This window comes from Trachypithecus francoisi, unplaced genomic scaffold (genome assembly GCF_009764315.1).
Source record: "Trachypithecus francoisi isolate TF-2019V2 unplaced genomic scaffold, Tfra_2.0 Lachesis_group6, whole genome shotgun sequence".
In the NCBI taxonomy this organism is placed as follows: Eukaryota; Metazoa; Chordata; class Mammalia; order Primates; family Cercopithecidae; genus Trachypithecus; species Trachypithecus francoisi.
The window spans coordinates 87,452,224-87,478,034 of record NW_022681471.1 but is presented as its reverse complement, the minus strand read 5'-3'; the positions used below and the strand labels follow the sequence as shown (position 1 = coordinate 87,478,034).

Genomic DNA, 25,811 nt, shown 5'->3' with positions numbered 1-25,811 from the left:
GCCAAGCTGGGTGGATCACCTGAGGTCAGGAGTTCAAGACCAGCCTGACCAACAAGGTGAAACCCTGTCTCTACTAAAATACAAAAATTAACCAGGCGTGGTGGCAGGCGCCTGTAGTCCCAGCTACTTAGGAGGCTGAGACAAGAGAATTCCTTGAACCAGGAGATGGAGGTTGCAGTGAGCCGAGATCGCGCCACTGCACTCCAGCCTGGGTGACAGAGCAAGACTCTGTCTCAAAAAAAAAAAAAAAAAAAAGAAAAAAAGAGATGGCAGTCTCCTTAGGTGTAATCCACCAGCCTGTTATCTGGAGTGGGAGAGGTGGAGGACTGATTTCCTCTGGCTGCCTATTTCTTTCCCCTGCAGGGCCCTTGCTGCCCTGATCCTAGTTCCCCAGACGTGTACCAGTGGTTTGGATGACTAATGCAATGAAGGGGGCAAACAAGGACCTCCCCAAGGCAATCTAGGGGAGAGGTGAGAGCCAGAACGTAAATCTCTTTTTCCCTAACCTAGCCTCTGTTTACTGCCTCTGGCCATCCGCTCATCCGCCCCATCAACACACACCAGTGAAAGACAGTCTCCATTTCCCCATGGGTCTCTCATTGCTATGTTGCAATTTCTGGAACCCATGTTTCCCTCTCTAGTTTCTCCAGAGTTGGTTTCGGGCAAAGGAATCAGTAGCTTGTGGTGTCTGCCATCTCTGCAGGAACCAGAAACCCCAAGTATCCTAGAGGAATATTAGAGGTTTCTGCCTTTCAGGGTATCTGAGCCTCCTATTCACAGAAAGGACTCTTCTGTCCCTCAGAGGTCCCAAACTACCATCCACAGAATTGGCTTGTCTGGTCCTTCAAACACCTGAGCTCATTAATCACAGAATGCATCCCAGAGGGTATTAGCTGTTTACTGACAAGAGAGACATTTCAGGACCTCAGAAGGCCAGACACTCCCATACGTTGGATGGCCCTTTGGGGAGTCTGAGCCCATTTCCACAAAATGCACTCGTAAGACCCACACACAGTGCTTGAGCCCCCTAGACACAGAATAGTCTTGTCCTGCTCTTCAAGGGACTGGGCTCTCATCTGAGGAATAGTCAGCTTCCCCCCAATACTGGGGGTGACGGGAGCCTTTTAAGGGTCATCCCCAGGTTTGTATGGCATTCTCGGGGCAAACAGCAGAGGGAATGACTGCCCTGATGCCTCCTCATCTCTGGCAGCATTGCCTAGTGCAACAGCTCAGGCCAGAGCCCAGCCCGGTTTACAGCCATACCATCTGGAACATGCCAGATCTTGTCTGACCTCTGAAGCTAAGCAGGGTCAAGCCTGGTTAGTACTTGGGAGAAGCTGGTGTGGCTAGACCGTGACCTGAGAAGTCCAGTTATTTCACCCATCCTTTGTGGATGACAGCACCTCGCCTGTGAGAGAATCCCATCCTCTGAGCATGTCAGTGGGAAAAAGGACCTTTTTTGATCATTATCCTCCAAATAATGAAGTGAATTCTATTATGGCCTGCGTTTTATCAGTGTTTGATGTTTGTCCATTGTGAGATGAAGAAGGTAAATAAGTGGTTTCTATTGCTGAAATGGTTAAGACAGGTGCTGTGAGCTGGAATCCCAGTTTAGGGCCCCTAGGCATAGGCTAGGCCACAGTCCTTCAAACTGGCTCCAAAGCAAGTGACAAGAATAGGAGCGCTAGATCCTTTTGTAATTCAACAATGTGATGATTGGGCTTTCATGCTCATGTGTGACACGTGCCTCCCTCAAACCTTGTTAACATCTGCACGGTACCTGTCTGAAGTGGAAAACAAAAAGGAGGCTGAGGCCCCTGCCCAGGGCTGCCAGCATTGGTGCATAAACCTCACAGAGAAGTCAAGATCTCAGAAATGGTGACATGTGGAATGCCAGGGGTGGCTGGTCCAACGTTTCTAAGTAGCCCATACTTCCCTATCTCAGTAAAGAATCTTGTCCTTTTTTGAGCCAGGAACTCTCTTATCTCTCATCCAGGGCGCTGTCCTGAAAACATATATTCACAGCCATAATACAGACCCTTACAGGCAGATGAATGTACCAAAAAAACAGACTCAGGCCTTCCTCAAGCAGTGGCCCACCTGGTCACCTTCAGGAACCGATTCTCAGCATCCACTCTCCCCATCACAAGGGGGAAGCTGGAGCCTCTCTCTACCAAGTGAATTATTTCCCCTCCATCAGGTAAAGGGCCCCTGAGGACTCCATCTACAGCAAAACCCAGGGAGGAGGCAGAGAAACACACAAACCACAGTGACCTTCATGTGTGCAAAGTATAGTTGTTAAAAACAAAACAACAGAAACAGAATAAAGAGGCGTGGCTCTGTGGGGCAGTGCCTAAGCAGAGCTCCACATACTTAGACCTGGGGAGGAAGGGATCTATGCTCCAACAGGTCTAGGGCTGGCAGGCAGGGAGGGAGGTGGGGTCTCATGTGTTGGCCCTCATGGCAAAGAATGGAGATGTAGTGGAGCTAACGGAGGGCTGGAGAAAGCCTGATCAAGATGTGGCTGTGGCCTCAGCCCCCTCCTCCGAGTCCCACACCTCTGACTGCAGGTAATCAGCAAAGAGAGCCCTGGCCCGGCGCAGGACGCGCCCCAGGTGATGTTTTCGCACGAGGCGGTCAAAGTGCATGGCCAGCTCGTTATAATCCAGCCCATTGCGCATGATGTGGTCGCGGTGCTCCAGCAGGATGGCCAGGCAGAGGAACAGCATGAATGGGTTCCCCCGGCCAAACTCCTGGGGTGGGGGCAGGCCCATTGGTGGTACAGGTGGCAGGGACTTTCCAGGGTCTTTGGGGGAGCCTACCTCTCGCATCAAGGGGGATCCTACAGCCATATCACCAGTGGGAGAGGGCTCCTGGGTGGATGGTGGAGATGAGGAAGATGGGGAATCAGGGTGGGAAAAGGAGGAGAGCAGTGGGTCTGGGGAGTTCAATAAAGGCTCGGAGAGGGACTTGGAGCTGATAAGGGCAGCTGGGTGGGGCAGCTGGACCAGAGGGTCCCTCCTGGAGCCCATGTTATCCCTGAGTTGCTGGAGGCCATCCAAGCTGGCCTGTCTCAGGAGACGCCCCCCACCACCAGGCCCCTGACTGGCTGTGGCCAGGTGGTCAACAGCATCTTCAAAGGTACTACCTCCTCCACCAGCAGGCCTCAGCATGTGCCTCTGTCGCACGGGCCACCCCCTGTGGCCACCAAAACCAGTGTCTGCCACTTGGCTGGGGGGTCCAACCAGCTCTACCTCATGTTCAGGAGGATCAGGGGGCAGCGAACTCCAGGTGACCTCAAGCATGCGGAGGGCGTCATCAAAGGCAAACTCACGCTTGAGCTCCAGCAGCAGCCAGCGGTAACAGAAGAAGAGGTCATCAGCGCCTGCCTCTTGCAGGTATTGGTAAAAGTCAGGGTCAGCGTGTCGCAGCAACAGCTTCAAGTGTGCAAACTTGGTGGCCATGGCGCGGCCGTCAGGGTGGAAGTTGGCGGCCAGGCGCTTCATGATGCCACAAAAGCAAACAAAGGCATGGCCCTCATGGTCCATGACGGCGAGGATGGGTGAGGCAAGGTCACTCATGCCCTGGCAGTAGGACACCTGTGGGTGGGTAACGGCATAGGTGGTGAGCAGGTCGTGCAGCGCCCGTAGATGTGGGCCATCCTCAGGCCCCGCATAGTAAGGGTGGGCCCGGTCAGTGCGCAGTACATCCTTGAGGACCGTGCTGCGGATGAACTCCAGGTCCTCAGGGCTCGCTCGCTGGGCCCACTCGCTCTTGAGCTGCTCATACTCGCGGCTCTTGCGTTTCATGTAGTCCATCCGCTCTCGGCCTGTCAGTCCATCTGGATACACGTTCAGCAGGTACCGCCACACCACCTGGCCAGGGGTGAAAGGGATGAGGCTGGAATTCTCCAGATGAGCCACACCCCAGTGTCTATCAGTCGCCACCCACCCACCCTCCTTGGGCCTCTGTCTTCCTTCTGATAAGTCTGCTAGGCCTCCGACTGCTCACCCCTCCCTAAAGAGAGCTTCGTGCCCTGGAACATCTCCACCCTCGCCCACAGCAGTGTGGCTGACTGCATGTGTCTCAGGAGCTGTTAATGAGTGCAGCAGTGATGGACCCAACAGATGACTGAGGATGCTCACCTTTCGCAGTGAGGGCTCCACACCGCCATGGTAGATCCGCAGGCGCAATTCCTCGGGTCGGGAGAGTTGGCCCTCGTGGTTCAGGTATGTGTGAAACTCAGCATCGCTCAGGGGTGGCTTGAAGGGCTTGACATCTTCCCCATATGACCAGCTCAGCACTTGTTGGACCTTAGACAAGGTACGGCCCACCTATGAGAAGGAAGGAGGGATCAACTGCGTGGAGTAAGGGCAGATGCCAGCCAGCATGCTGAGAACCAGGGTGACAGGTAGGCTCTGCCCTCCAACCACAGCTGGGTCCCCAGGGTCCCTGAAAACACCTGAGTGAGGATGGACTGTGTAAAGGGCAGGGCAGCAGTCGTCAGTGATGACCGTTTCTCAGCCAGCAACGCGTCGGAGCCAATGACATCTTTGGGGCTGATAATGTCCCAGTCTTCCAGCAATGGGCCTGGGCAAACAGAACAAAGTGCTATGAGAATGGGGATGATAACCCAGACCTCAGGGCCAGCTTCCTCTCCTTCTACTGAAGCTGGGCTACCTGCAGGGGAACAAACGACTCCCAGTCCCTCTTCCTGTATCATCCAAATCATGTGAAAAACAAAATCAAACCATGCACAATTCTTTTGTAGTAGATGTCTCAGGAAATGGCTGGGTAGCCTCTAATATTTTAATGATATAAAGTAGTATTTATTGAGCAGTTACTATGTGCCAAGCACTAGGACAAATGCTCAACAGCAATATAGGGAATAATAATACTAGCTAATGCTTCCATAGTGCTGTGTACCAGGAACTATTCTGAATTCTTTGCAAATACTGACTCATGCAATAGTCACTTCAGTTCTATCGGTTGAGTACTACATTACCGTGACTCTCTTTGAGGAAACAGGCACAGTCACAATAAGGTACTTGCCCAAGGCCCCTTAGCTAGTGAGTGAAAGAGTGGAAATTTGAAGGCCAGGCCCAAAGCTCCAGAGCCCAAACTCCTACTCTCATATTCTTGCCAGTCCTCCTCCCACAAACAGTGCACACTAACATTACCATTCTCATTTTACAGACGATGACAAAAAGGTTTGGAACAAATAGTAAGTGACCAAGATTCTACAGCCAGGAAATAGTAGGGCTGGGATCTGAACTTCATTCACCCTAGCCAGAGCCCAGACATACTTTAGAAATAAAATATTTGTGCAAAAGTGGAACAGGTATGCAGTACATGCTTTTTTTTTTTTTTTTTTTTTTTTTTGAGACAGAGTCTCACTCTGTAACTGAGGCTGAATGCAGTGGTGTGAATGTGGCTCACTGTAAACTCTGCCTCCTGGTTTCAAGTGATTCTCCTGCTTCAGCCTCCCAAGTAGCTGGGATTACAGGTGCCTGCCACCATGCCCAGCTAATTTTTGTATTTTTAGTAGAGACGGAGTTTCACCATGTTGGTCAGGCTGGTCTTGAATTCCTGACCTCACGTGATCCACCCGCCTCGGCCTATCCAAAGTGCTGGGATTATAGGCGTGAGCCACCACACCCAGCCTCTTTTTTCTTTTTGAGACGGAGTCTCACTCTGTCGCCCAGGCTGGAGTGCAGTGGTGCGATCTCGGCTCACTACAAACTGCACCTTCTGGGTTCAAGCAGTTCTTCTGCCTGAGCCTCCTGAGTAGCTGGGATTACAGGTGCCCGCCACCAGATCCAGCTAATTTTTTTTTTTTTTTGAGGCGGAGTTTCACTCGTCGCCCAGGCTGGAGTGCAATGACGGGATCTCGGCTCTCCACAACCTCCACCTCCTGGGTTCAAGTGATTCTCCTGCCTCAGCCTCCCGAGTAGCTGGGATTACAGGCATGTACCACCACGCCTGGTTAATTTTGTATTTTTAGTAGAGACGGGGTGTCTCCATGTTGGTCAGGCTGGTCTCAAACTCCCAACCTCAGGTGATCCGCCCGCCTCGGCCTCCCAAAGTATTGGGATTACAGGCGTGAGCCACGGCACCCGGCCTAATTTTTGTATTTTTACTAGACACAGGGTTTCACTGTGTTGTCCAGGCTGGTCTCGAATTCCTGACCTCAGGTGATCAGCCCACCTTGGCTTCCCAAAGTGCTAGGATTATAGGCATCTTTTTCTTTTTTCTTTTTTTTTTTTGAGACAGTCTTGCTCTGTCCCCCCAGGCTGGAGTGCAGTGGTGTGATCATAGCTCACTGTAGCCTCAAACTCCCGGGCTCAAACGATCCTCTTGCCTCAGCCTCCTGAGTAGCTGGGGCTACAGGCATGTGCCACCATGTCTGGATAATTTTTTTTTTTTTTGGTAGTGATGGGATCTTACTATATTGCCTATGGTCTTGAACTCCTGGGCTCAAGAGATCCTCCTGCCTTGGACTCCCAAAGTGTTGGGATTACAGGTGTGAGCCACTGCACCTGACCGTTTCTCTCTCTTTTTCATTTTGCCTCACATCCTTTCTTCCCACCTCACATAAAATGTGGTGGTTGAAGCAGCAGTGGTCATCTGAGGGTAAGTTCGAGAGGATCTTCAGAGATCCTCTCCTATAGCCCTGACACCAGAGGGCTACTAAGCCAACAATGGCAATGTCCAGTGGCTAACTTTTTTTTTTTTTTGAGAAGGAGTCTTGTTCTGTCACCCAGGCTGGTGTGCAATGGCGTGATCTTCGCTCACTGCAACCTCTGCCTCCCAGGTTCAAGCAATTCTCCTGCCTCAGCCTCCCGAGTAGCTGGGATTACAGGTGCCTGCCACCATGCCTGGCTAATTTTTTGTATTTTTAGTAGACACAGGGTTTGCCAGGCTGGTCGCAAACTCCTGACCTTGGGTGATCCACCCACCTTGTGTGGCGAAAAGAAAGAGAAATCAGATTGTTACTGTGTCTATGCAGAAAAGGAAGACATAAGAAACTCCATTTTGATCTGTATTAAGAAAAATTGTTCTGGTTTGAGATGCTGTTAATCTGTATGTAACTTTAGCCCCAACCCTGTGCTCACAGAAACATGTGCTGTATTGAATCAAGGTTTAATGGATTTAGGGCTGTGCAGGATGTGTCTTGTTAACAATATGTTTGCAGGCAGTATGCTTGGTAAAAGTCATCGCCATTCTCCATTCTCTATTAACCAGGGACAAAATGCACTGCGGAAAGCCGCAGGGACCTCTGCCCAAGAAAGCCTGGGCATTGTCCAAGGTTTCCCCTCACTGAGACAGCCCGAGATATGGCCTCATGGGAAAGGAAAGACCTTACATCCCGCAGCCCGACACGCATAAAGGGTCTGTGCTGAGGAGTAGTGAAAGAGGGAGGCCTCTTTGCAGTTGAGATAAGAGGAAGGCTTTTGTCTCCTGCTTGTCCCTGGCAATGGACTGTCTCGGTGTAAAGCCAACCATTCGTTCTAGTCTGAGATAGGAGAAAACTGCCCTGTGGCTGGAGGCGAAATATGCTGGCAGCAATACTGCTCTGTTACTCTTTGCTACACTGAGATATTTGTGTAAAGTGAAACATAAATCTAGCCTATATGCACATCCAGGCACAGTACCTTTCCTTGAACTTATTCATGATACAGATTCCTTTGCTCACATGTTTGCCTGCTGACCTTCTCCCCACCATCACTCTGTTGCCCTACCACACTCCCCTTGCCAAGATAGTAAAAATAGCAATCAATAAATACTGAGGGAACTCAGAAACCGACGCTGGTGCAGGTCCTCGCATGCTGAGTGTGCCAGTCCCCTGGGCCTACTGTTCTTTCTCTATACTTTGTCTCTGTGTCTTATTTCTTTTCTCAGCCTCTCGTCTCCACCTGATGAGAAATACCCACAGGTGTGGAGGGGCAGGCCCCCTTCACCTTGGCCTCCCAAAGTGCTGGGATTACAGGCGTGAGCCACCGCACCTGGCCCAAGTGGCTAACTTTCAAACTCTCTTGTGTGAAACCAATCAACTTCTATTTGTTTAAGCCACTGTCATTTGCAAGCAAATGCCATCCCTAAACAGCATTCCCATGGAGCCCAATTCTCCCACAGAGCTGAGGGGGGAAACAAACCCTAGGCCACGTTTGCATGTCACTGCTTTTCGCTGGATGTCTCATGGGGCACTGCAAACCTAAGGGGTCCAAAGAGAGAAGCCCAAGATCCACTCTAGACATGGCCTCCTCCTCTACTCCCCATCTCAACAAACAGCATCTCTATCTGTTCAGTTGTTTAATAGACCAGAAACCTGAGAGACATCCTTGTCCCCCTCCCACTCGTTTAACTCCCAGGTCCAAACCACCGCCAAGCCCTATGGCTACTGCATGTAAAGCATTCCTCCATCCTACCTGTTCTCTCATCTCCGTCTTCTCACCCTGTCTGAGCCATCATATCTCTCACCTGAAACTGCCCCCTAACCAGTCCTCACTTCCTCTGTATTCCTCTCCAGTCTCTCCCAACAGCTGCCAGAATGGTCTTTCTAAAACATTAATTAGAGCATTAAAACACTTAACAGGTAAAATGAAGAAGGTCACACTATGAAAAATCAGTAATGGTCTGAAAGTCCGAACAGAAGAACCACTGCAAGGCATGGAGCTAAGGTTCGATGATTTGAGTGAAAAAGTAGAGAGACCTGGATGCCAAGTCCAGGAGACCAAATATGGAAATAACAGGAAATGCAGGGGGAGAAAAGGGATCAGGTGGAGATGTCAGAATTAAACAAGTATGAAGGAAAATTTCCCTGAGATGAAGGAATGGCTCACCAAGTCTTAGATAGGATTAATTAACTAACAACACACAACAGACCCCCCACCAACCCTATTCTTTCCCTTTTTTTTTTTTTTTGAGATGTGGTCTTGCTCTGTCACCCAGGCTGGAGCACAATGGTATGATCTCAGCTCACTGCAACCTCCGCCTCCTTGGTTCAAGCTATTCTCCTGCCTCAGCCTCCCGAGTAGGTGGGATTCCAGGGGTGTGCCACCACGCCCGGCTCATTTTTGTAGTTTTAGTAAAGACAGGGTTTTGCCACATTGGCCAGGTTGGTCTTGAACTCCTGAGCTCAAGTGATCTACCTGCCTTGGCTTCCCAAAGTGCTGGGATTACAGGTGTGAGCCACTGTGCCCAGCCTGAAATGCTCAAATTCTAAGAATAAAGAAAAACTCTTAGGTTGGGCTCAGTGGCTCACGCCTGTAATCCCAGCAATTTTTTTTTTTTTTTCCAGGCAGAGTCTTGCTCTGTCATCCAGGCTGTAGTGCAGTGGCGTGATCTAGGCTCACTGCAACTTCCGCCTCCTGGGTTCAAGTGATTCTCCTGTCTCAGCCTCCCGAGTAGCTGGGACTACAGGTGTGCGCCACAACACCTGGCAAAGTTTTGTATTCTTAGTAGAGATGGGGTTTCACCGTGTTGGCCAGGCTGGTCTTGAACTCCTGAGCTCAAGTGATCCACCTACCTCTGCCTCCCAAAGTGCTGGGATTCCAGGTGTGAGCCACCACGCCTGGCCTAATCCCAGCACTTGGGAGACCAAGGTGGGTGGATTGCTTGAGCCTAGGAGTTCAAAACCAGCCTGGCCAACATGATGAAACCCTGTCTCTACCCAAAAATATAAAAATTAGCTGGGCATGGTGGCACACACCTGTAGTCCCTGCCACTCAGGAGGCTGAGGTGGGTGGCAGGATCGCTTGAACCTGGGAGGCAGAGGTTGCAGTGAGCTGAGATCACATCACTGTACTCCAGCTGGGTAACAGAGACCTTGCCTCAAAAAAAAAAAAAAAAAAAAAAAGAGAAAAACTCTCGCAGCTTCCAGAGACAAAGAACGGCTGCTTACAATGGAAAGATCAGACAAGCAACAGACTTCTGCTCCATAACCCTGGAGGCAATAAGACAGTAGCTCACAGCATCTATGGAGCACTAAGAAGAAAGACCTGAGATCCAAGGGCCCCACACCCAGTCATGACAGTAACAGATCTATTCAGCCAAAGAAAAACATTTTTGACCATTAGAGTACATCTAACCCATGCACCCTTTTGGAGAAGAACAAAGAAGTTCTCTGAGCAAATGACTCCTGCATGACTAGAAGGGCTCAAGATAGGGAGAGACAAAGGGAAAGGTAAATGGTGGAGGGCCCTAGATTTTTAATATTTATAGTTAAAATGACAAAGATAACATGATTGGGGATTTGTAATATTATATGTTACATTAGGATTCCTGAAACATAAGTGATTTAGTGTGTTAGTAAGAAAACAGAATGATAACCTGGAATTTAAAAAGAAAAAAAATTGGCTGGGTGCAGTGGCTCATGCCTGTAATCCCAGCACTTTGGGAGGCTGAGGTGGGCAAATCACTTGAGGTCAGGAGTTCGAGACCAGCCTGGCCAATGTGGTGAAACCCCATCTCTACCAAATATAAAAAAATTAGCTGGGTGTGGTGGCGCGCTTCTGTTATCCCAGCTACTTGGGAGGCTGAGGCAGGAGAATTGCTTGAACCTGGGAAGAGGAGGTTGTGGTGAGCTGAGATTGTGCCATAGCACTCCAGCCTAGGCAACAGAGCAAGACTCCATCTCAAAAAAAAAAAAAAAAAAAAAAGTTGTCTAAGCAAAAGCTAGAAGTTAAGGGTTAGGGACCAGAAAACAAGTAAGAATTAGAAGTGTTCCAAAGCTCTATTTTAAAGGCCAGAAAAAGTGGGAGAGATTGGAGGAAAAAAAGTGGTCTAAAGATTTCACTGTTGGGGTGCAGTGGCTCATGACTACAATTCCAGCACTTTGGGAGGCCGAGGCAGGTGGATCACAAGGTCAGGAGATTAAGACCATCCTGGCTAACACGGTGAAACCCTGTCTCTACTAAAAATGAAAAAAATTAGCCAGGCATGGTGGAGGGCACCTGTAGTCCCAGCTACTCGGGAGGCTGAGGCAGGAGAATGGCGTGAACCCGGGAGGTGGAGGTTGCAGTGAGCCGAGATTGTGCCAGTGCAGTCCAGCCTGGGTGACAGAGAGAGACTCCATCTCGAAAAAAAAATAAAATAAAAATTAGCCGGGCGTGATGGTGTGTGCCTGTAATCCCAGCCACTCAGGAGGCTGAGGGAGGAGAATTTCTTGAACCCAGGATGCAGAGGTTGCAGCGAGCTGAGATCGTGCCACCTGTACTCCAGCCTGGGTGACAGAGCGAGACTACGTGTCAAAAAGAAAAAAAAAAAATTTCACTGTCAGTTGTCTTAAAAGGCATAAAATTGGCCAGGCGCGGTGGCTCAAGCCTGTAATTCCAGCACTTTGGGAGGCTGAGACGGGTTGGCTAACACAGTGAAACCCCGTCTCTACTAAAAAAAATACAAAAACTAGCCGGGCGAGGTGGCGGGCGCCTGTAGTCCCAGCTACTTGGGAGGCTGAGGCAGGAGAATGGCGTAAACCCGGGAGGCAGAGCTTGCAGTGAGCTGAGATCCGGCCACTGCACTCCAGCCTGGACGACGGAGCGAGACTCTGTCTCAAAAAAAAAAAAAAGCATAAATTCTGCTATGAGGTTTTTATGAGAGGTATGAGAAACATACCTAAAACTAGGTGACACAAAAAGGTTAAAAATTAAAGAATCCTAAAGGTATATCTGGCAAACACAAACAGAAAGAAATAGTAGCCATGCGAATGTCAGAAAAAGCATCACTCAAGGCCAAAAGCATTAAACATGAAGAGACATTTTATACTGATAATTGCCCCCGCCGCCCCCGCATCCCCCTAATAAAACAGGCAAAGAGGCCAGGCAAAAAGGCCAGGCACAGTGGCTCACGCCTGTAATCCCAGCACTTTGGGAGGCCGAGGCGGGCGGATCACAAGGTCGAGACCAGCCCGGCCAACATGGTGAAACACCATCTCTACTAAAAATACAAAAACAAATTAGCCGGGCTTGGTGGCAGATGCCTATAATCCCAGCTGCTTGGGTGACTGAGGTAAGGAGAATCGCTTGAACCTGGGAGGCAAGGGTTGCAGTGACCTGAGATCGTGCCACTGTACTCCAGCCTGGGCAACAGTGCGAGACTCCCTCTCAAAAAAAAGGAAAAAAAGGCCGGGCGCGGTGGCTCACACCTGTAATCCCAGCACTTTGGGAGGCAAGGCGGGCGGATCACAAGGTCAAGAGATCGAGACCATCCTGGCCAACATGGTGAAACCCCGTCTCTACTAAAAATACAAAAATTAGCTGGGCATGGTGGCATGTGCCTGTAATCTCAGCTACTCAGGAGACTGAGGCAGGACAACTGCTTGAGCCTGGGAGGCAGAGGCTGCAGTGAGCCTGGATTGTGCCACTGCACTCCAGCCTGGCAACAGAGTGAGACTCTGTCTCAAAAACAAAAACAAAAACAAAAACAAAAACAAAAAACAAACAGGCCAAGAATGTCTACAAGCACAAACTCACCTAGTAGCAAAACCTGATCTGAACTGACAGGAGACTATATATAGTCTTTATATAACCCACGTAGTGTGACTATGCACACATTTCCCTGAAGAAACATCCAAGTGTTTCATTATGGGCTGCTGGCCCAGTCCCGCTTGTGGTATTACATAATATTTGTGATACTCACATTTCCTTATCATAAAATTGTCAGACTTCCCAAACCCTAAATTAATATATAAACTCACTGCAATGCCAGTCAGAAATTGAATGGAGGTTTTTCCTGGAGCTGGATAAATTATTTTAAGGTTTCTATAGAAGAATTCACATTTAAGAATAGCTAAGACAGGCCAGGCATGGTGGCTCATGCCTGTAATCACAGCACTTTGGGAGGCCGAGGTGGGCGGGTGGATCACGAGGTCAGGAGATGGAGACCATCCTGGCTAACATGGTGAAACCCCATCTCCACTAAAAATACAAAAAATTAGCTGGGCGTGGTGGCGAGCGCCTGTAGTCCCAGCTACTTGGGAGGCTGAGGCGGGAGAATGGTGTGAACCCAGGATGCGGAGCTTGCAGTGAGCCAAGATCGTGCCACTGCACTCCAGCCGGGTGACAGAGCAAGACTCCATCTCAAAAAAAAAAAAAAAAAAAGAATAGCTAGACAAAGAACAGTGGGAGGATGGCAAAAGCTTATTAAAATTGACCACAAAACCACTGTCATAAAAATAACATGGTGTTAGCATAGCAGTAGACAAATAGAGTCTGTTGGTAGAATGCAATAGATAGCCTAGAAATAAATCCAAGCATATATATATGGGAACTGAATATGCAACAAATGTGGCATTTCGAATCACTGCACAAAAGGTGATTATTTAATAAATGATGCTGGCAGGCCAGGCGTAGTGGCTCATGCCTGTACTCCCAGCACTTTGGGAGGCTGAAGCAGGTGGATCACCTGAGGTCGTGAGTTCGAGACCAATCTGGCCAACATGGCAAAACCTCATCTCTACTAAAAATATAAAAATTAGCCGGGCATGGTGGCGGGTGCCTGTAATCCCAGCTATTTGGGAGGCTGAGGCAGGAGAACTGCTTGAACACAGGAGACAGAGGTTGCAGTGAGCTGAGATTGTGCAATTGCACTCCTGCCTGGGCAATAAGAGTGAAACCTCATCTAAAAAAAAATTAAATTAAAAAAAATGATGCTGGCATAATTGACTATCTTGATTTTTTTTTTTTTTTTTTTTTTTTTGAGACAGAGTCTGGCTCTGCCGCCCAGGCTGGAGGCAGTGGCCGGATCTCAGCTCACTGCAAGCTCCGCCTCCCAGGTTCACGCCATTCTCCTGCCTCAGCCTCCCGAGTAACTGGGACTACAGGCGCCCGCCACCTCGCCGGCTAATTTTTTTTTTGTATTTTTTAGTCGAGACGGGGTTTCACCGTGTTAGCCAGGATGGTCTCGATCTCCTGACCTCGTGATCCGCCCGTCTCGGCCTCCCAAAGTGCTGGGATTACAGGCTTGAGCCACCGCGCCCGGCCTATCTTGATTTTTTTAAAGCTAGTTCTGCTTGTCACAATGCTGACAGAGAAAAATTTATATGTAAAAAAGAAAACAATAAGCATAGAAGAAAATACAGAATATTTGTATAAGCTTATGGATGGGGAACATGTTCCAAAGTAAAAGGAGAAACTCAGCCAGGCGCAGTGGCTCACGCCTGTATCCCACCACTTCGGGAGGCCCAGGCAGGTAAATCACTTGAGGTCAGGAGTTTGATACCAGCCTGACCAACATGGTGAAACCCCATCTCAACTAAAAATACAAAAGTAGCCAGGTGTAGTGGCACATGCCTGTAATCCCAGCTACTTGGGAGGCTGAGGCAGGAGAATAACTTGAACCCAGGAGGTGGAGGTTGCAGTGAGCTGAGATTGCGCCATTGCACTCCAGCCTGGGCAATAAGAGCGAAACTCTGTCCCCACACCTGCAATAAAAAGGAGAAACTCAGAAATCATAAAGAAAAAGATAGGTATGTGTATAGGTGTGCAATCAAATGTTTAATTTTGATAGGACAAAACAGATCCATCCCATAAGCAAAGCCAAAAAACAAAAGATCAACTGGGAAAAACATTTGCAGTACATATGATAGAAAAGAGCTGGTGGCTGGGCGCGGGGCTCCCGCCTGTAATCCAAACTCTTTGAGAGGCCGAGGTGGGTGGATCACTTGAGGTCAGAAGTTCGAGACCAGCCTGGCCAACACGGCAAAACCATGTCTCTACAAAAAATACAAAAATTAGCTGGGCATGGTGGTGCATGCCTGTAGTCCCAGCTACTTGAAAGGCTGAGGCAGGAGAGCTTGAGCTCAAGACTGCAGTGAGCCATATTTGTGTCACTGAATTCCAGCCTGGGTGACAAAGAGAGTCTCAAAAAAAAAAAAAAAGATTCATACTGGAAAGGTACAAATTGGTCAAAGGTCTAGGCTTTGTAATCTCCCAACTGTAGAGGTGACAGAAACTGGCTTTTTCCCAGAAAGAGGGACTAGCCATCCAAACAGTCCCAACATGTCTGTTGCTTTCACAGCCGTGAAAATGATCATGAGCATGCCATTAATATGTCTAATGATAGCTCCATATATTGGACACTTACATATTAATGTGTAGAATACCACTTATGTTAAACACATACCGTTTGTGTGTATAGACACACAAATATGAATATACTCACATACATGGATAAATGTGTGTGTGGGGAGTGTAAATAAGTAAAGGACATGCACTTAATGTAAATAAGTAAAGGGCAAACCAATTCCCTCAGGGCAAAAAGGGTAGGGTAGGGGATTGAGATTAGGCATAGTGTTCCCAGGAGACTTCACCCTTATTTAAAATGCTCTTATTTTTAATAAGAATGTATTTACTGGTAAAGATTAGTTTCTCTTAAAAATATGACTCTAATCAAATTCCCATCAGGATTTTAATGGAATAATAAGCTAATTTATTAAATAAAAAGAACAGTAAGTAAACATGAATATTCAAGAAAAATTTTTAAAAAGGAAAACATGAAAACATATCATAAAACTGTAATGATTAAGGTTGGGTGTGGTGGCTCTTGCTTATAATCCCAGCACTTCAGGAGGCTGAGGCGGGCAGATTGCTTGAGCCCAGGAGTTCAAGACCAGCCTGGGCAACATGGCAAAACCTTGTCTCTACAAAAAATACAAACATTAGTTGGGCATGGTGGCATGTGCCTGCAGACCCAGCTACTCAGGAGGCTGACGTGGGACAATTGCTTGAGCCTGGGAGGCGGAGGCTGCAGTGAGCTGAGATTGGGCCACTGCACTCCAGCAAGGATGACAGAGTGAGACCCTGTCTCAAAAAACAAAAAACAAACAAACAAACAAACAAAAACTATGATGATTAAAACAACATAGATTGGTTTAGAATTTAATAAATAGATCAAAGTAAGAGAATCAGGAATTCAGAAACAGACCCATGTATGTGCAGGAATTTGGTAAATAAGACAGAGGGTTTCTTTTTTTCTTTTTTTTTTTTTTTTGAGACAGAGTGTAGTTCTGTCACCCAGGCTGGAGTGCAATGGCGTGAGCTTGGTTCACTGCAACCTCCACCTCCCAGGCTCAAGCGATTCTCCTGCCTCAGCCTCCCTAGTAGCTGGGATTACAGGCACCCACCACCACGCCTGGCTAATTTTTGTATTTTTAGTAGAGACAGGGTTTCACCATATTTGGCCAGACTGGTCTTGAACTCCTGACCTCAGGTGATCCACCTGCCTTGGCCTCCCAAAGTGCTGGGATTACAGGCGTGAGCCACAGCGATAACCTTTTAAAGATGTATTCCTGCCAGACTGCTGGGTGCCTTTCTGTCTCTCTGCTTTATTGGCATTCGTCCCAGTTCTCATGCACTTGGGGTTTTCTCCACATGTTTTGTAGCCATGCAGATTTGATTTTTTTCCTGAAATAGTGCTACTGTGTCTCTTTTACAGGTGAGGAAAACAAGGCCCAAGGAATTAAGCGACTGACATAAGCACACATGGCTACTCAGTGGCAGAGGTTCCTGTGTGTCTGGCTACCTCTCTTTTCCTATTTGGTTCCTGCCCATCTCTGTCACTATCTTTCCCTCTGACTTGTTTCCCTCTCTCCTCTCTTTTTTACAAAGTTGCCAATTTTAACAAGTCCAAAATATTGTAGAGTCAAATGGTTAAGAACAAGGACTCTGGAGCCAGTTCAGTCACTGTCTGGGTTCAATCTTGCTCTTCAACTTACTGTCTGTATGGCTGGGATGAGTCCTGTCACCTCTCTGAGCCTCAGTTTCCTCATGTATAATATGGGGAAAATGATTGTCCCTACTCTATAGGATTATTTTGACAATTCAATGAAAAAATATTATGTGCACAGAATGGCCCTAAGTGTTCAATACACATTAGCTATTTATGTTATTATGACATCAATAAAGTGCCCAAATCATCCCAAATGGGCACGTGAGTTTCCTGAGGCTGGGAACCACATCTTCCACTCCACATCTATTTAAAACAATTTCAAACCTACAATAACATTAAAAGAATACCCTGAACACCCATATATACTTCATCTAGATCCTCTATTAACATTTTTTTTGGGCCACATTTGCTTTATCTCACTCTCTCTGTATATAAACACATTATTTTTGCCAGGTTATTTGCAGACATCATGACATTTTATCCCTTCATACTTAACTGTGTTTTTCCAAGAACAAGATATTTTCCTTCAATAGATATAATACCAGTACCACACTGCTATGGTTTGAATGTGTCCTCCCAAATTCATGTGTTGCAATGTAATTACCAATGTGATCATATTAAGAGGTGGGGGCCTTCAAGAGGTGATTAAGTCATGAGGGTAGTGCTCTCATAGATGAGATTAGGACTCTTTTTCTTATTTTTCATTTTTATTTATTTATTTTTTTGAGATGGAGTCTCACTCTGTCACCCAGGCTGGAGTACGGTGGCATGATCTCGGCTCACTGCAAGCTCTGCCTCCTGGGTTCATGCCATTCTCCTGCCTCAGCCTCCCAAGTAGCTGGGACTACAGGTGCCCACCACCACACCCGGCTATTTTTTTTGTATTTTTAGTAAAGACAGGGTTTCACCGTGTTAGCCAGGGTGGTCTCGATCTGACCTCGTGATCTGCCCGCCTCGGCCTCCCAAAGTGCTGGGATTTACAGGCGTGAGCCACCGCACTCAGCCTCTTTTTTTTTTTTGAGATGAAGTCTTGCTCTGTCGCCCAGGCTGGAGTGCAGTGGCAAGATCTTGGCTCACTGCAACCTCTGCTTTTTGGGTTCAAGCGATTCTCATGCCTCAGCCTCCCAAGTAGCTGGGATTATAGGCATGTGCCACTACACCCGGCTAATTTTTGTATTTTTTTTTTTTTTTTGAGACGGAGTCTGGCGCTCTGTTGCCCAGGCTGCAGTGCAGTGGCCGGATCTCAGCTTACTGCAAGCTCCGCCTCCCGGGTTTACGCCATTCTCCTGCCTCAGCCTCCCGAGTAGCTGGGACTACAGGCGCCCGCCACCTCGCCCGGCTAGTGTTTTTGTATTTTTTAGTAGAGACGGGGTTTCACCATGTTAGCCAGGATGGTCTCGATCTCCTGACCTCGTGATCCGCCCGTCTCGGCCTCCAAAGTGCTGGGATACAGGCTTGAGCCACCGCGCCCAGCCAATTTTTGTATTTTTTTTAGAAGAGATGGGGTTTCACCATGTTGGCCAGGATGGTCTCGAACTCCTGGCTTCAGGTGATCTGCCTGCCTCAGCCTCTCAAAGTGCTGGGATTACAGGTGTGAGCCACCACGCCCAGCAGATTAGGGCTCTTATAAAGATGTTGAGGTGTGGGTTCACTCTCTTCTGCTCTTCTGTCATGTGATGATGCAGCAAGAAACCCTCACCAGACACACAACCTGCCTGCACCTTCATCTTGGACTTCCCAGTCTCCAAAACTGTGAGAAACAAATTTCTCTTCTTACAAATTCCTCTGTCTGTGGTATTCTGTTATAGTAGCACAAAACGACTAAGACACACACCCAGGAAATTTAATACTGATACAATACAATTATCTAATGTATGTTCTGTAATCAAATTTTGAGACCATGTCCTAATTTATCTGTGTGCTCACAGGGACCAGAATAGGCAAGAGTGGAGGAACAAAGATGAGAAGAGAAAAAGTGGCTGAGAGGTCAAGGGAACAAATGAATAAGTGAGCAAGAATATAAACAAATGAATATGGGTGCAGAATGAGTGAATGAATAAACACAACTAGCATTATTATAATATGCATTGTTACATTTTGGTATTATAACTGAAATACATAATGCTAAAGCTATACCGTTATACTACATTATAAATCTGCATTATATATAATTATTACATACATGACTAGGTTATATGTTACAATAGTATAATACAATAGAATTATCATTATTAGAGATAACACTTTCTGAGCCTTCATTATGCAGTCATGCACCGTTCCAGGCATTTTATGTGAATTTCCCCTCACAATGGTTCTAAGATACAAGGCCTCGCAATGGTTCTAAGATACAATTTTCTCTTTACAAGTGAAGAAATTGAGGCCTAGTGGTTGAGCCAGGATCTATAGCTAGGACACCTTGCTACCCATCCCACCATGAGGGAGTGTATTGTGAGGGGTGGCATCACCCTATGGGGTAAAGGGGTCCCAGAGCAGTGCTCCCGGGGGCACTGGGTACTCACTGTCCTCCGAGGGCCGAATATCTACACGCAATTGCAGGTAAGGTTTGGAGGCAGTGGCAAAGGCTGTGCTGAGGTCCCAGTCAGATAGGAGTGAGAGGTAAACTTCCTGTCCTAGCCGGTCCCGGCCCAGGTAGCTGATGCCAAAGTTCTTCTTCCTGGACAGGGGATATGAGGGAGCTCTCAGGGCCCCTGATGCCCTGGAGGCCTCAGGGACAGTTTCCAAAACAAGGAGGGTAATATAGAAGGTGTTGAAAACAACTTCCTACTATGTGCAAGGTACTGTGCCAAGGATTATGGGCAGCCTGAGATCAGGTCATTTATACCCACTTTGTTATACCAACACATACAAGCAGGTACATACCTGCTTGTATCTGGAGGTCACATTGGAAACTGGTAAAATGTTGGCCGGGTGCAGTGGCTCACGCCTATAATCTCTGCACTTTGGGAGGCCGAGATGGGCGGATCACCTGAGGTCAGGAGTTCGAGACTGGTCTGGCCAACATGGTGAAACCCCTTCTGCACTAAAAATACAAAAAAATTAGCTGGGTGTGGTGGCAGGTGCCTGTAATCCCAGTTACTCAGGAGGCTGAGGCAGGAGAATCACTTGAACCTGGGAGGTGGAGGTTGCAGTGAGCCAAGATTGTGGCATTGCACTCCAGCCTAGGTGACAGAGCAAGACTCCATCTCAAAAAAAAAAAAGTTGGTTCTCTCTGGGGTAGATGAGGGACAGAAGTGGGAAGAAAGCAGCCTTCTTACTACATAAAAAAATAAAGCAATCTGCGTTTGTTATTTTTCACAACAAAAATGTTTATGTAAGAAAGTCTAATAACAACTAAGAATTTATTATTCAGCTATACTTGTGCAACTATGTAGTTTGTTGAGTGACGCTCACCGTAACCATGGAAACATCCTAAATACCCATCAATTTTGTACTGTTTGAATTTCTTACCATGTGCATGTATCCCTCCAAAACCAGCACAACAAAATGACTATCACATCTGCCCCCAAGAGACACCACTTTTCAGTTATCAGATTAGCAAATTTTGCAGTTATACAGTAACCAGTGTTTGTGAGGGTGTGAGGGAAACAGGCATTTATGTGCTGCTGATGAGATCATAAACTGATAAAACCTGTCTGGAGAGCATTTTGGAAACACCCATTAAAAGTTTAAAAAGCAGGCCAGGCACGGTGACTCACGCCTGTAATCCCAGCACTTTGGGAGGCTGAGGCGGGTGGATCACAAGTTCAGGAGATGGAGATGATCCTGCCCAACACGGTGAAACCCCATCTCTATTAAAACACAAAAATTAGCCAGGCATGGTGGCGCTACTGAGGAGGCTGAGGCAGGAGAATCGCTTGAACCCAGGAGGTGGAGGTTGCAATGAGCTGAGATCGCACCACGGCACTCCAGCCTGGGCGACAGAGTGAGACTCTGACTAAAAAATAAATAAATAAATAAAATAAAATGCAAATACCCTTTTTCCTGACAATACCACTGCTAGGAATTTATCCCATGACTGGATGTTTCCAAATACATTACTCCCTCTTTATCTACAGGGGATATATTCCAAGACCCCCCAGTGGATGCCTGAAACTGCAGATAGTAGCAAGACCTACATATACTATGTTTTTTTTTCATATACATACATACCTATGATAAAGTTTAATTGGTAAATTAGGCACAGTAAGAGAGGAACAATAACAGAACAATTATGACAATACAGATGCTTCTTGACTTATGACAGGATTATGTACCAATAAACTCATCATAAGTTCATAAGTTGGAAATACTGTAAGTTGACAACGCATTTGGCTGGGCGCATTGCCTCACCTGTAATCCCAGCACTTTGGGAGGCTGAGGCGGGCAGATTGCTTGAGCTCAGGAGTTTGAGACTGCCCTAGGCAACATGGCGAAACCCTGTCTCTACTAAATATACAAAAATTGGCCAGGTGCAGAGGCTCATGCGCCTGTAATCCCAACACTTTGGGAGGCCGAGGTGGGCAGATCACTTGAGGTCAGGAGTTCGAGACCAGTCTGACCAATATGATGAAAATTAGCTGAGTGTGGTGGCACATACCTGTAATCACAGCTACTCAGGAGGCTGAGGCATGAGAATTGCTTGAACCTGGGAGGCAGAGGCTGCAGTGAGCCAAGATTGGGCACTGCACTCCAACCTGGGCGACAGAGTGAGACTCTGTCTCAAAAAAAGAGAAGATCGGCCGGGCGCGGTGGCTCAAGCCTGTAATCCCAGCACTTTGGGAGGCCGAGACGGGCGGATCACGAGGTCAGGAGATCGAGACCATCCTGACTAACACGGTGAAACCCCGTCTCTACTAAAAAATACAAAAAACTAGCCGGGCGAGGTGGTGGGCGCCTGTAGTCCCAGCTACTCGGGAGGCTGAGGCAGGAGAATGGCGTAAACCCGGGAGGCGGAGCTTGCAGTGAGCTGAGATCCGGCCACTGCACTCCAGCCTGGGCGACAGAGCGAGACTCCGTCTCAAAAAAAAAAAAAAAAAAAAAAGAGAAGATCAAAAAACTATCCGGAGCTGGGAGTGGTGGCTCACACCTGTAATCCTAGCACTTTGGGAGGCTGAGGCGGACAGAAAACTTGAGGTCAGGTGTTCGAGACTAGCCTGACCAACATGGTGAAACCTTGTCTCTACTAAAAAATACAAAAATTAGCCAGGTATGGTGGTGCGTGCCTGTAATCCCAGCTACTTGGGAGGCTGAGGCAGGATAATCACTTGAACCCAGGAAGTGGAGGTTGCAGTGAGCCGAGATTGCGCCATTGCACTGCAGTCCAGGGGACAGGAGCAAAACTTCGTCTAAAAAAAAAAAAGTTATCCCGGCATAGTGGTGCACGCCTGTAGTCCCAGCTACTTGGGAGGCTGCGACAGGAGAATCACTTGAACCCAGGAGATGTCACTGCACTCCAGCCTGGGTGACAGTGAGACTCTGTCTCAAAAAAAGAAAAAAAAAGAAAAATGCATTTAACACACCTAACCTACCAAACATCACAGGTTAGCCTAGCGTACATGCTCAGAACACTCACATTAGCCTACAGTTGGGCAAACTCATCTAACACAGAGCCTGCTTTATAATAGTGTTGAATATTTCACGTAATTTATTGAACACTGTACTGAAAGTGAAAAGCAGAATGGCTTGCAGTACAGTCTCTACCAAATGCGTATCGCTTTTGCACCATTGTAAAGTTGAAAAATCCTAAGTCCAGTTATTGTAAGTTGGAGACTATCTGTAAACTGTAATAAAAGTAATGTGAATGTGGTCTCTCTCTCTCTCAAAATATCTTATTGTATGTAATATTTGCAGACTGAGGTTGACCATGGGTAACTGAAACTGCAGAAAGCAAAACCACAGATAAAAGTAGACTGCTGTACTCCAAGACATGCATACGTGGCTGTTCACTGTGGGATTATTCGTAGTAGTAAAATAAACACAAACCCTACCAAACAAACAAAGGCCAGATAACCACTGTAGAGGTGGGTGGCCCACTGGCCAGTCCCCAGCATCTTCCCACTCACCCACTCAAATCAAAGGCTCGGATGAGGATGTGCTGCAACACGTCGAGCGAGGTGATCTGGGGATCTACAGCAAAAGAGCGGAACTCTGGCGGTAAGAAGCTCTCACATTTCTGGGGAGAGAAGACATGGGGTAGGCCACCAGGGGCCTCATCACCATGCTGAAGAGTGAGGTGCAGAGTGGTAGAAGCCAAAGTCAGAGAGGTGCCAGGGGCCAGATCAGGCAGGTGTTCTGGACCATAGGGTCCAGTGAGGAGGAGGCTACTGCAAGCGTTTAGGCCCCCAATCCTTCTTCTATATCCCTTCAACTGTGGTTGCCAGAATCACCATATCCAGTCTGGCTCCTGTTAAATCAGTCCTCTATGATGCTGTAACCAATCTAGCACATCTACCTACAACACTCTACTGCTTAAATCTCTTCAATGGCAACCCTAGAGTCCCAGCAAGCGGGCCTATGGGGCCCCAGCCAGCCTCTCACCAGGTTTTTTGCACTTTATACTCTGGTAGTACCAAACTGTTAGAAGTTACCTTGAAACCATCCTGACTCCAGGCCATTGATTGTGCTGATCCCCTGTCTGGAACATCCCTCCCACTTTCTTCACATGGTTCACTCCCAGCTCAGACATCTTTTTTTCTGAATGTCAAACTTCTACCTTAGAGCTTTATTACACTGAAGTGATGTGTGGACCCTCCTATCACTGCCAGTGCCACTGGTTGGTTGGAGCCACCATCATTGTTTACGGAACTATGGCAACAGCGTTCTTCCTCAGCATACGCACCAAAGGCCCTTGGTGATCTGCCTCTGTCTTAGCACTCTGATTCACCTCCTACCACTCTTCCCCTCATTGTCTCCACTCCAGCAATCAGGAACCTACAGGAACATGCCAGGCTCATTCCTATCCTCTAGCCTTTGCCCTTGCTATTCCTTCTGCCTAGAATACTCTTCCCTTCTAATATGCACATGGCTGACTCCTTTTATTCGGGTCTCTGCTGCTTCAGTACTTCCTCTGGGATTTCCCTGTACAACCTTGGCTAAAGTGACTCCCTGTTGCATAACCTTTTTCATTATTTGAGTGTCCGAAGCATCTCATTTCTTTAGTTGTCTTCACCCACGAGCCTGTCAGTTCATCAAAGTGGGAACTTGCACATAAGTGCACTCTCGACACATACGGGTTGACTGACTCCAGAGCCAGCACCTTCTCATTCCTCAGAGCCCCACCCTCAACTACTGCGGCCCCTCCTCCAGCCCCATAGCCCCTCCCCTTTCGCTGTAAGCTCCACCCATTTATCCCATAGACCCCCCGTCTCTCCATTTTCAGTCCCACGCCCCAAGGTACGTCGCTAACGCTCCCAGGCACTCAAGCCCTCCCTCCCCCTCGCCACCATCACTTGGCCCTCAAGCTTCGCCGCTCAGGTTTTGGTCCCAAATCTCAGGTCCCGCCCTCCATCCTATGACAGCCACCGCCTCCCCCTCCCCTGAGATGCCTCGGCGACTGGGCCGACTCACCCGCCAGCCTCACCTTGACTCGGACCCGCACCACCTCTCGCTCCTCCTCCTCAGCGGCCGCCGCCGCCTGAGCTCCCACGCCGGGCGGGGGCGCTCCGGAGCCAGACAAATCCGAAGCCCCGGAGGCTGTCGCCATCCCGCCGCCGCCCGTCTCAGGGTGACGGTTGACCGTTGCCCCCCAACCCGGCGCACACGCTACTGTACTGACGCCCGCCGCCCCACCTCGTGCTGGGGCGCAGGCGCAGAGGGCTCCGCGCGACCCTACCCCCCCCACCGTCCCACCCACCTGGCCCTGCCTGGAGGTCGCCTCTGCGCCTGCGCCTAGATGCTGTTGCCAGGAGCCCCGCCCCCAAAAGTCGGGCATTTTGCTTTATTTCAGCTAGCGTGCGGACGCCTACTGAGGCCCCGCCTCCCCCAGCCCTGTGGTTTGGTTGTTTTGACAGCCTACTTCCGGATTCATAGAGGTGTTATACTGACACCTCGTTCGCCAAGAGAAGTGGGCGGGGAAAGGAAGGGGCTGCGTGATGACGTCAGGCCCCATACCCCGCCTCAAGTTGCCTCACGCGTCTGCTGACAGATGATGTCATCTATTTCAAATTGGCCCTCGCTTCAAATGAATCCACTGAACGGGAAAAAAATCCTTTTATTTTTTAAGGCAGGGTCTCGCTCTGTCACCTAGGCTGTAGTGCAATGGCGCGATCACAGCTCACTGTAGCCTCAAAGTGAGCTATGATCAAGCTATCCTGCCTCAGCCTCCCGAGAGCTGGGACTACAGGAGCGCGCTACCACGCACAGCCAATTTTTGTATATCTTGTAGAGAGAGGGTTTAGTTGTGTTGCCCAGGCTAGTCTCGAACTCCTGACCTCAAGTGATCCGCCCATCTTGACCTCCCAAAGTGTTGGGATTACAGGTGTGAGCCATAGCCCCTGGTTAAAGTGTTTTTAAAAATATACTCAGCAGGGTGCAGTGGCTCACGTCTTATAATCTCAGCATTTTGGGAGGCTGAGGCAGGCAGATCTCTTGAGCCCAGGAGTTCTAGACAGCGAGACCCTGTCTCTTAACAAAAAATTAAACAATTAGCTGGACGTGGTGACACCTGCAGTCCCAGCTACTCGGGAGGCTGAAGCAGCAGGATAGCTGAGCCCAGGAAGTCAAGGCTGCAGTGAGCCCTGATCACACCACTGCCCTAACCTGCACCACAGAGCAAAGCCCTGTCTCAAACAAAAATTAATAATTTACACCCTGACTTAGTAAGGTCAGATAAAAAACAGGAAAATGGTTTATGCATTGTGAAAATTCATGGAGATTTTGTACACTGATGATTTTTGTACTTCCTGTATGAATGTTACACTTCATTAAATAATTTACTCCCCAAAAAAACTTTTATGCTCTTTGGAGTTCTAGCTTTTTGGTTTGCCTTTGTCTGAAACTTGACGAGATCATATTTTCCCAAGTTTATACAACTAGGAGGCAAACTTCCAGGTTAATTCAACTCCAGGAAGGACACTAATGCTTCTAATTGAAACCCAGGAAGAAGTTAACAATTAAGACTTCAGAAGGCAGAAAGCGAGACAGAC

General features: G+C 48.1%; 1 protein-coding gene and 1 non-coding gene across 4 annotated transcripts; one reads left to right on the top strand and one right to left on the bottom strand.

The window, feature by feature from the left end:
* Positions 1–882: 882 nt before the first annotated feature.
* Positions 883–24,628, bottom strand: TBC1D25 (TBC1 domain family member 25). Of its 3 annotated transcripts, XM_033200961.1 has the most exons (7): positions 24,248–24,628; positions 22,731–22,840; positions 21,266–21,313; positions 19,188–19,342; positions 4,463–4,590; positions 4,146–4,334; positions 883–3,875 (listed from the first exon to the last, which is right to left on the bottom strand). In XM_033200961.1, the coding sequence occupies exons 1-7, from the start codon at positions 24,596–24,598 to the stop codon at positions 2,514–2,516; spliced, it is 2,343 nt and encodes a 780-aa protein (XP_033056852.1). In that variant the 5' UTR covers positions 24,599–24,628; the 3' UTR covers positions 883–2,513. The 3 variants fall into 3 exon arrangements, with proteins under 3 accessions (XP_033056852.1, XP_033056853.1, XP_033056854.1); XM_033200962.1 differs by lacking the exon at positions 21,266–21,313; XM_033200963.1 differs by lacking the exons at positions 21,266–21,313; positions 22,731–22,840; positions 24,248–24,628 and adding an exon at positions 22,661–22,718 and having other exon boundaries at positions 19,188–19,343.
* LOC117078683 lies at positions 1,689–1,790 on the top strand. The gene has a single exon (XR_004435113.1). It is a non-coding gene; the product is annotated as a small nucleolar RNA U13 (small nucleolar RNA).
* Positions 24,629–25,811: the final 1,183 nt, after the last annotated feature.